This window comes from Echeneis naucrates, chromosome 15 (genome assembly GCF_900963305.1).
Source record: "Echeneis naucrates chromosome 15, fEcheNa1.1, whole genome shotgun sequence".
Classification (NCBI taxonomy): domain Eukaryota; kingdom Metazoa; phylum Chordata; class Actinopteri; order Carangiformes; family Echeneidae; genus Echeneis; species Echeneis naucrates.
In genome coordinates this window covers 1,802,050-1,813,367 of record NC_042525.1, presented here as the reverse complement: position 1 = coordinate 1,813,367, position 11,318 = coordinate 1,802,050, and the positions used below count along the sequence as shown (strand labels likewise).

Sequence of the window (11,318 nt, the reverse complement as noted above, 5' to 3'; positions counted from 1 at the left end):
ATTGATAATAAATGCTGGATTGGACAACAGACAGGGGATGGGTGGGCTAAACGTTTCTTAGATGTGTATTACTATCTAAATGAATTCAGTATCTCTGAGTATTGATCAGAGTGAACGGCTGAGGAGAGAAAGCGTTGCTGTGGGTTAGGCAGCTTGTTTTGGTGTACAGTGTCCTGTAACGCCATCCAGAGGGGAGAATTTCAACCAGGCTGTGATGCTTCCTGCTGCTTTCCTATACATGGATAGACTGGTTGGTTGATTGAGTCACTTTATGCTACAGCGGCAAGTTGTCAGACATAAATACACAACGTACAACACAAAACGGAGTGAGACAAAATAGATAAAGGGAATAAACAAAAACATTGCATTTATTCCTGTGTGCAGATAGTTGTGCAATAATAGCAATAAAAATAAAACTCAAGCAGCATGAAAAACAAAAGATGGCAGATGAGACAGATATAATGAAACAAACCAAACAAATAAACTCAGAAGGTGTAAACCCACAATAGGCATCATAAACAGATAAAGTTTCCTCCACACACACTGGCAGAATAATATCAATAAGTGATGGACCACCACTTCATATTTGCCCCCTCCACAGCAGGTCAAAGGGGGCATCTTTTTCCGACCCAGAACACTCTTTGTTTCCTCTGGGATAACCCCCCACCTCAACAGCTTCCACCCCACAGCAGCTAATGTTACCAATCCTCTTAAGAGTGACCCCCCGCAGACAACCACAACCTCCAGACGCTCTCTTTTATTATTCAAGCACAACATGAGACAAGTGTGACTTCTTTTTCAAGTGTGTTTTCTCTATTTCCTCTTAAAACGTGCCCAGAAGTACACAAACATTCCCAACATCAAGGCCTCTAGTGCAGTCAGTTGGACGTTGGATACTCAGAACATCCAGAAAAGCATTCATATTTGTTTTAATGAAATCTCTAAGTAATAAATGTAATTTTCCCTCCGTACCATCGGATCAGATCAGAACTCCAGTACAAATCTACGATGCTACTTGACCACAGCTTTCTATTGTCATAACTACAAACTGTGTTTTTCTGCGTCACCACGAAATTGAGTTGTTGTGGTAACATGGGACAGCAGATGATCTGAAAGGCCTTTTTCTGCTGAAGGACAGCGGAGCCATTGTGCAGCATTGATGCTGCTTTAACCTATTTGGGTCAGATTGAATTGTGCCATGCTGCCAGAGCAAACTGACCCATTTTGAATTTGTCAACATTATATATGCGTGGCTTCTTTTCTGAGGAGTGTGCGCAGGAACACATTTCACCAGCAACACACAATATGATATAATTGTTCGTCTTTTAAGGAGAAGTCAGACTGACCTGCTGAAAACCAGAAGGATTATTGCAAATGTGCAAAATGAGGCACAGCCAGATACATCTATGGATATTTTCACCGCAGTTTGATCAGATTTGCACCATATTTTGTAAATTAACTTCAAAACACTCCAGCTTCAGTTACCAGATTAATTTCTCTTAATTTAACGAGGTAAAACTGAAAATATCAGCTCAAAACAAGCAGACTATCTATGTAAGAAGACATAAACGCATCCTTTTAAAGTGATTTTAAAGTGACTTTGATTGGCCCCAGACCTTCCTGTGAGAGAGTTTATATCAAACTTTTTTAGAAATGACCCACAGACATCTTTAACTAACTGGATTTAATGGAAAATGTGCACAGAACAAGCTTTCAGTAAATACTGGTATTTTAAGGTGAATGTAAGATTACGAGCAAAATGCTGACGAGGGTTTTATTCTATATTTTATTTTTATTTTGGCTGTCACCCATCAGCATGAGAGTCCTCATCATTTCAGTTTTGGAGTTTTGGACCTTTTTATAAATAAGAACCCGAGTTCCTTTTTTAATTGGCTGTTGGCTCCATCTGTCTGCCAACAGTCAACGCACTGATTGGATATTGGCACTTATACTCACTTCTAATTGGCTGCGGCTCTCTCGGGGTGATGCTTTCAGGTGCAAATCGGAAAAATCCCTACTTAGGTCAGAAAAAATGTCAGAGAGATGTTAATAAAGTTTAAAAAAAAAAAACTTATACTCAACTCATCACAAGCTAATTTCAACAGTGAATTGTGGCAGTTTGAGGATGTTTTCATCCTATTTTAAGGAGACTGAAGAGATGAAAACAGAATAAGATGCTGAAAATATTAAAGATATCAGAAAGGAGCTGAAATAAAAAATGAGTACATCTTTTTTGTTTTTTTTTTTCTCTCCAGCAGGTTTGGGTGCGCTCCGGGCTGGAAACAGCTCTTTCCGACGGCACCTGAAGGCAGCAGTGGCGTTTGCTGAACTCGTGCTGAGCAGGACTGACTACAACAATGAGCCGGAGCGTGTCCGGATAGTTTGGACTGAACTTTCCTCCAGACAGACTGCCGACCACAGTCACTGCATGTGCTCGTTTGGGTGAGTCTCCGCTTTTTAAACATGAACATTATTATAATTTTTATTATTATTATTATTATTATCATTATTTTTTTTTATTGTTGCGCTTTAGAGAAACACAACATACAACGGCCGGTCCGCAGTTGTTGGAACAGTTGTGCGGGTTTGTTTTGTTAGTGTGTGTGTGTGTGTGTCACGGTGCACACTTGTGTTGTCTCATTGTGCAGAGCATCCGCAGCCTTTGACGGGTTTCACAGCGCGGTGTTAAATGGAGCTGGAGGAACAGTGGTGGAGGGGACAGCTGGCTGCAGACATCTACCAGGCGCTCCGCTACAAAGTCAGTGGGACACCAGAAGTTGTGTGATGGCTGCCAAAACACACACACACACACATAAAAATGCATCACATCTTGCGTTTCATTGGTGCATCCATGATTGTGTTTTATTATCTTGCCAACATCTCCTGCTGAATCTGAGGTCTATACGTTGGATGTTTGTTTGTGTCTCTTCATCTTTTTCTTGTTTTATTTTTACTATTGACATTTTCAGTCGGTATTAAACAAAACCACTCAGAGATTGGACATTCACATACATGCATGTGTACAAACGTGTCCACCCACATACAGATACAGGAAAGCAGCTGTCCCATCTTCTTGGAAAATTCAGTTTTAGTAGCTGTAGCTCATGCGCTCCACCTTAGATGGCACATGTAGTCTGTAGTGAACCTGCACTTGGACATTAATTCCAGAAAAAGCACTTGTCACCATTTTCTCCATGGATGTCTGCCAGGAAAAGCATAAATGCCAATTGTTGTGTTTTCTGTGTCCTAATGTTCAGTTACTCGCCAGACGCCACCTGCTGATGTCAGTGAGTCTGTGATGATCTCGCAGGCATCGCCCCAGAGTTTAGAGTTTAATGCCCACTAAGTCTGTGAGGTCAAATTCAGTGTGTTCTCAAACAGGAACTCAAGCTGCCGTCCTACAAAGGCCAGTCCCCTCAGCTGAACCTGAGACGGTACTTTGCAGACCTCATCGCCATCGTCAGTAACCGCTTCAGGCTGTGTCCTGCAGCCAGACACCTGGCCGTGTACCTGCTGGACCTCTTCATGGACCGGTATGACGTCACGGTGCAGCAGCTCCACATGATCTCACTGTCGTGTCTTCTGTTGGCCAGTAAGGAACGTCGCTGACTGCTCGTCCCATTTGTCCGGCTGCTGTCACGTCTCGTCTCGTGACCTTCCAAATATTCCTCTCTGCAGGTAAATTTGAGGAAAGGGAAGATCGGGTTCCAAAGCTGGAGATCCTGAACAGCCTGGGCTGCATGAGTTCCATGAACCTGGTCCTGACCAAGCAGGGCCTGTTGCACATGGAGCTGCTGCTGCTGGAAACCTTCCAGTGGAATCTGTACCTGCCCACAGCTGCTCATTTCATAGAGTATTACCTGTCTATTGCCGTCCACGAGGGAGACCTCCATGACGGCTGGCCACTGACCTTCCTGGAGAAGACTAAACTATACATGGCCAAGTATGCCGATTATTTCCTGGAGGTTTCTTTGCAAGGTAAGTTTATTTATTTATTTTTTAAGGTCAACAGACCTTTGTGTTAAATGAAGCAGCTCAACTGAATCCAAAAAATTTAAAGTTCAGTTTGAATTAGCTTTTTTTGTGCATTTCAATTCATCTAAATGTTCCAATGAAGTTGACTTAGTTAAATTTAAAGTTAACTTAAGTTGACTTCATTACATTAACTGTCTTACTACCTATTAATATTTCATTAAAATGAATAAAATGACGTGATTCATCGTTTTGTTTAGTTAAATATGTATTTTATGGAGAGTCAAAAGCTGAGGGGGCCGTTACTGCCACTTTGCTGGGCTAGTTAGCTTTAGCAGGACTTTAGCTCAGTGTATCCTGGGGAAACATTATTGTGGAAAAACAAGCAAAATTATGAAGGTGGTGATTCATTCTCAAAGGTTTTTTTTTTTTTTTTTTTTGGGTAGGGGGGTTGCTTTTGGTTTAGCTAAGGCTAGCTAAGGCTAGCTGAGGCTATGGGCCTAGCTAGCTTGGCTGTGTGTGTGTGTGTGTGTGTGTCAGGGAGGCAACGAGACCAACAGCTGCTTCAACAACCCACAAATGACTAAACCAGAGTAAAGTTAGCACAAAGCCCAAACCCACCCGGCTGCAGTTTGTCTTTGTTCATCGCTCAGTTTTGAAGTAACAGCAACTTATTTTATGCTGTTTTTAAGAGACTTTTAATGAGTTCATAATATTTTTATTTGTTCATATATTTTTTATTCCTTTTGCAGAGGAGTACAGTTTCCCACTTTGTGTGTGCTGTTTGCATTGTTTTCTTTCTGCCCTCAGATCATGTCTTCCTGCGTTTTGCTCCGTCCCTGGTGGCCGCCGCATGTGTGGCCGCCTCCCGCCTCATCCTCCACCTGTCCCCTACGTGGCCCCCCCGCCTGCTGCACCTCACAGGCTACGCATGGGAGAGCCTCGTTCCGTGCGCTGAGAAGCTGCTGATGTGCGTGTGTGCGCGCCATGATAGCTGTGACAGTTAATTAAAATGATCTGAACACGAGGCACCGTCTTATAGGGCCGAATGTCCGCATAAATCAGCAATGTACCTCCCTGTTTCTTCCTCAGGGCACATGACAGTGACGTGAAAGAGGCCAACAAGCAGAACTGCCAGCAGCCCAGCCAACAGCAGCAGCAGCAGATGGTCTACCACAGTTCAGGCCAGACGTCCACTGGGGCCCAGTACCTGCACCGGCCCGGCATGCAGTATCCCCAGCAGGCCAACCACAGGCCGTCCTCCTACCTCAGCCACTCCGCCACCACCCTGCAGGCGTCGAACGGCCCGCAGCACGGCAGCACCCAGGCCATCACCACCTCGCTGGATCCAAAGTCCACCATCACCAACAGGGCTTACCAAGTCAGCATGCACTACACCTGCGCTGCCCCGTGCTTCGACAGATGATGGATCTGCAGGCGGCGGTCTGTTTCTCCTGAACACAACAGAATACACTGAAGGAAAAAGCTTGTTTTTAATTTGAAGAGACTTGATGAGATTGGGGCAGCACTTTGAACCGTAAGGTGTACGCAATGTGCAATATGTATACTCTGCTGTCATTTTCTGTGTAGCGCCTGCGTGACTTTTTGTTTGTTTTTTTTGTTTTGTTGTTTTTCAAGATGCTTGAGATATCTGGAGTGAATGTTACTGAGGCAGAGTTTGCACCACTGTACTGACTAGTGTTACTGTATAATTTAGCTACAGACCAAAAGTCTTGTATTTAATTAAGCCAAAGTACCTCAGAAGTATTGAACATATTGACCATGTGCCCGTCATCTTTATGATTAAAACTGTGCTAAGTTAAGAGCAGTAACAAAAGGGATTTACGTGGCTTTGTGGTTGAGATAAGAGAGCACTATTTGTATTGGTGTTCTGTACCTTGAATTTTTTCTTTCTTTTGATGAGTGTCAATTGTATGAAAAAGTATGAAAGAATATGCGCCGCTAGAAGCCACAATTTGTTTGTGTAATTGCTGCTCTTCTGTACACAGAGGATTTCAGTCAGTGCTGTGCACTTCTATGATGATAGTTTTTAAATAAAATACAAATCTGTGTTAGTTGAACTGAGGTTACTGTACTGGTGGTTTCTGTGATGCTGGTTAAAATTGGTTCTGTTTAATATGGTACCTTTATAATGCCATATCAAAGCCCAAGTCTGCAGGGGGCAGCATATTTCTGCTCAAGATTTACAGCTAATCAGCTGAAAAAAAGAAGAAGCTCTGACATAAAATTAATATTTGTGATGATGGATGATAAGACATTGCCACCTGAAAATCACAAAAATAAGTTTCTGTTCTTGTGTGATAAGCCAAATTTAAAAAAAAAAATAATAAAATAAAATAGGATTGTTCTGTCATGCCATGGGATGGGATAAACAAAATATTTATTCTAATGTATCCAAAATATTCCCCTGATGTCAACCACATGTCCTCACACATCCTTTCCTGGACAACTGCAGACAGTCATTTTATAAACTCCAGACTTCTTTGTTTTCCTCTTGTTCTACTCAAGAATCTGGCTGAACTAAAAGGTCGTGGTCTTGATTGGACCTTGTTCGAGCCAGTTCCTGTTAAAAACAATGTGATCTAGCCTAAGTAATCATCAGTCACAGTCCTGATTCTTACATGCCATGTGGCGGATTCTCGAAAATAGCATTTCTGGGAATATATGCCGCTGAGTTTCCTATGGAGGAGGAAGCTGATGAATGTGGCGAAGAGGACTAAAGTGGTCTCGCTGCCTCCTCCTCCCAAACACTGAGGGTGTCAGCTCAGTAGCCAAACTAGTAGGTGGACGGAGATTTGTGCTCCAATTCATCCCAGCTGCTGATTGTTCACCAAGTCCTCCTCAGTCAGAATACAGCTGCTGCAGATCCCCACACCTTTCAAAATACATACTGGGTTGAGTTAATACTTCTGTCAGTCACAAGAATGCAACATGCAGCCTGAGAGGTGACAAGCAGGCAGCGTGGGAAAACTAGAAATCTCAAAACTACATGAGTTTAGTCTTTCTTTTTCATTTCTCGACAAAGTTGAGGAGAGAAACTGAGAATGAAGAAACTCAATGGTTTTCACATGCTCTTCAGTGGTTGCTGAAATGTATGTAAAAAAAAAAAAAAAACCAACCGCCCACTCGCCCATCTGTTAAACTAGAAACATCCAACAAAAAAACTCTCCCACATTCAAAATGTACAATCACGACCAGCCACATTATGACCACCGACAGGAAATGAATAACACCCAGAGTCCTGATCCTCTTGTGTTGTTACTCCAGGCCCTAAAAAAGGGCAACAGTTCATCTCTTTCTGCGTCTCACTGTCAACATGTCGGGGGGACATTTGGCTGAATCAGATGAACTCCACTGTCTCCAGCACATGGACCCCTTGCCTGGACTTTTGACTTTCTTTATAATGAAGATCAGCTGGATGCAGACTTTGAGGTCACGACTGTAAATGGCTGCCTCTGGGCTGTGGTACAGACTAACAACTATAACTTTATTACATGGGTAATGTTGTCAAAAAAGCATCACCAATGGTTGTAAAACCATAAGAAAGTATTATACAGAGTTCACTGGGGTGATTATGATGTAATAGTATTAAACTGGGATCACATCAGGCCATGACACAGGGGCTGATGCCTCCTCCTCCACATTCATCAGCTGAAAATCATTCTCCGCCATCTGAAGGAGGATTTATGAACACATTATATAGATTTAGTTGAAATTATTGCATTACACTCGAAACTTGCAGCTATAATTTGCATTTTATGAGACAGATTCGCCTCTTTCTCCTCCTCGCTCCAGGAATTTGAAAATCTGCATCTGACATTTGAACAATTACTCAAGTACTATTTGCTCAGAATAAACCTCATTATGCTATTTACACACATTGTGATTCTGAAGCTTTGTCTATTTTTAAACATGTTTTTTAGCCTTTTCTGGATTCTGTTGCACAATGTACTGACATCGGAGGTGAAACAGTGTCATTTCTAATTGTGCTAAATTTTCATCTGAAAGCGTGGAGCGAAGCGTGGAAAAGAGGGAAGTGATTGAAATTAAGTGCAGTTATGTTCAAGTCAAGCTGCTTCATCTGACCGATGCAGTCGGTCAGATGAAGCCCTAACCCTAACCCTAACCCTGACCATATAAATACGATGTATTTTATGTTTAAATAACTGTCAACCAAAAAAGGGGGTTAAAAACAGTCTGTATAGAAAATTAGACATAAGTTCCAGAGCTTGGAGTAAGTTTGTGGTAAAAATTTAGATTCTATTGATGTCTATGGGAAAGTGGATGATTTTTTTAAACACTCAACAATGATAACGTGAAATGCATTGCCTGATAACCAATAAATTCAGATAATGAATACATGTAGATAAGAGAAAAAGGTTGAACCCCCCCAAAAGACATTCTGTCATCTTGGTAATTATAGAGTTAGAGTTAAAATAAATTATTCCCTTTCTCCTGGGAACCCCCTCAAGGCCCCTTGTGGGTTCACACACACCCACTTTGAGACACACACTGATCATGCTTAAGTCATTTCTGGGTCATGAGCATGTTAAAAAAACAGGCTTTTCATTTTAGAGCCAAAATTGAATAGTTATTTGAGGAAGAACTCAAATCAAGTCCTCATGCAACCAAATCTTATTCCTGGGCTTTATTCAGCTTGGTGATCTGAAGGTGGGAAAAGCCACAACGTTGCAACATCTATAGATATTAGAGCTGTATGTCAAATAGTCCAGAACAGATCCAGAATGAAATTGTTGGCAGGAGAGCTACTTCTTTTAAGAACACTGTAGGATGATCTGGCACTCAAAAAGATTGTCATCCTTCCTGCCCAAAGAACAGAGCGCTTTGCTTGTCCAACAGCTTCAGCACATTGTTTGCTTTTATTCAGAGCTTCTAATTGATCAGAGAGAGGTGTTACACTTAGTCAAAGACTTTTTACAGCTGCCAGAGGCATCATGTCCTCTGCGATCTTCATCAATGAAGTGGACATCTTGCTTTGTTAAGAGAGAGAGGAAGGGCTGAGGTTTAAGTCAGTACAGCAGTGATACGGCGCTGTGATGGGAGTAACCAAGTCTCACCCCACGTTGATGTCAGTCACTAGTTTGTCAAAGGCTCAAGTTTGTAATTTGGCTGTCGCCATCATATATATATATATATATATATACCATAGGAAACCATATTTGGAGGAGAGGGTGGAGCTGCGGTGGAGTGAGGGGTGGAGCTGACCTGCTCTGTGTAGCTGCACCTAAATGCATCCCCTTAATAAAGGTCTATTTTCCTCTAAAATTGAAAACATGAACCTCATGTTGTATTGAAGACTTGAGACCGAGATCATAAACTCTTTATTGGGGTTATAAATCGAGACATATGAGCACTTCTGAGGTGCTTTGTAATTAGGGTTTATGTGGTGTCGTTTTAGCCGCAGTTGAATCCTCTTAGTGACTGCAGGAAATTCAGTCATCATTAGCCAGAGATGCTGCACTCAAGCCAATTAGGGAGCTGTGTGTATTGATCCCAATGAGATTCAAAACATCAGGAGGAAAGACGAAAAATTCCCTGATGTTTTCAAGCTAGACACTCTGCATATGTGCAACAAATGGATGTTGTTCACACAACAGCTTAGGGTAAGAGGAACAGTTCAGAAAAATTCGAGTCCCAAGGAAGAACTGAAATATCAAGTGTTTACAAAGGGCATCACTTTGGCTCAGTTTTCAGCACTGTTGCATGTCAGCAGGAAGGCTATGGTTTCATTCAACTGGCCAGCTGGTTCCTCCCTGAATGGTGACTGTGTGTTCTCCTTGTGCCTTTAAATAAAAAATAAACATACAAAAAACCCAAACAAAAAAAGATATTTTAAAATGTTTGGATTGTAATTTTTGCTATGCTTTTCTAAGCACTTATTGTCAGAAGTGCTACTAGTCAATGAATCATGGACATATTTGATTTATAGCTAAATACAAAAAAATAAGACAAACCGCTAAACATATTGGATTGTTAGTTAGAAAATCATGTTGATCATTTAATGCATCACCCCAAAGACATAACTCAGGATTTACTGGAATCTAAATGTGAGCACACATCGTCCTCGAAACTGCAAAGCCCTGTGCTTATTTTAGATATTGCATAACAATGTTTCATAACCAACATTTTGCAAACAGACAGGATGGTCATTATGTGATAAAATTATGTCAAACTCGATGCAACTAATCTGTGCACTGATGCTTTCATATGGTGATGAACAGGACGTTATATGCAAACACTGTCATCTCAAAACCTGTAAGGTATGTTTGGTCCACTGTGTAAAACTGGGCTGATCACATGAACTCAGTGGTTCCTTCTCCACACAACCTTCAAACAACAGAAGTCATTCTTCTGATGGACAATCACCACAATTATGGTCCAAAAACAGGACTCTTCCCTCAGGATGCTGAGAAGGAAATAAAATCTATAATATGAAAGTCACCCAGTTTAAAAGATCATCAAATATTATGAGGACAGACTGAAAAATGTCAACAATAAAGCCATGCCTTATTTCCTGGTCTCTATTGTGCTGTACACTGATATTACAACTATCAGTAAACTCATCACATTGACAGCTAACCTGGAATCTAATCTGGAAAAGGTTTCTGCCTCAAACCTTCTCAGTAAAAACTGACATGACAGCAATCATGTAAATATGAATATTCATATTCTTAGTTATTTTGTTTAAAATAGGCCAGGACAGATAGGATGGAGAACTCCTGTTTCCTTTATTTTAGGGCATGACTACCACGAAGAGGGTTAGAAAACTAGAACATAATTTCTTAAAAGATGAGGCTATATTATCGGATTAATGACTAAGATACATTTAAGTGTGGGTGTGTCTGTCTATGTCTGACAGGTTTACAGTCACGCTCTCACAGTGCCAGGACATCAAATGCTATCAATAATACTTTATTTCCCTAATGGAGTTACTATAATTATAAACATAAAATGCCAACTTTCTGTACAACTTTCAACAGCTTTCTTAAAAAAACATTCAGAACACTTTTGCTGAATGAATGAACCCTGTTGTATTCTTCCTGGCTCAAGATTGGCAATTGCAAAATCTTGTCAAGTTTGATTATCACAGCTTCACCTGCAAGACTGACTAGGAACAAAAGATGACGACAAAATTTATAATTAAAAAGAAAAGCATGAAATTATATATAAAGTCAGGGTATTCTGATCCTGACAACAGAAATGATTGGCATCTAGGTTGCACACAAACACGTACATAGAATCACGCAATACAAGCCTTCCATCTGTAAATGTTACATTTTATTCATAGAGAAACTAAAAAGCAC

The 11,318-nt window shown here is 41.1% G+C and overlaps 1 protein-coding gene across 1 annotated transcript; it reads left to right on the top strand.

Annotated features, from left to right (window-relative positions):
* Positions 1-2,649: 2,649 nt before the first annotated feature.
* On the top strand, positions 2,650-5,858 carry ccnj (cyclin J). The gene is made up of 5 exons (XM_029521537.1): positions 2,650-2,758; positions 3,382-3,592; positions 3,679-3,978; positions 4,783-4,942; positions 5,065-5,858. Exons 1-5 carry the CDS (start codon positions 2,690-2,692, stop codon positions 5,396-5,398), a joined length of 1,074 nt encoding a protein of 357 aa, XP_029377397.1. The 5' UTR covers positions 2,650-2,689; the 3' UTR covers positions 5,399-5,858.
* The last annotated feature ends 5,460 nt before the right edge of the window (positions 5,859-11,318 follow it).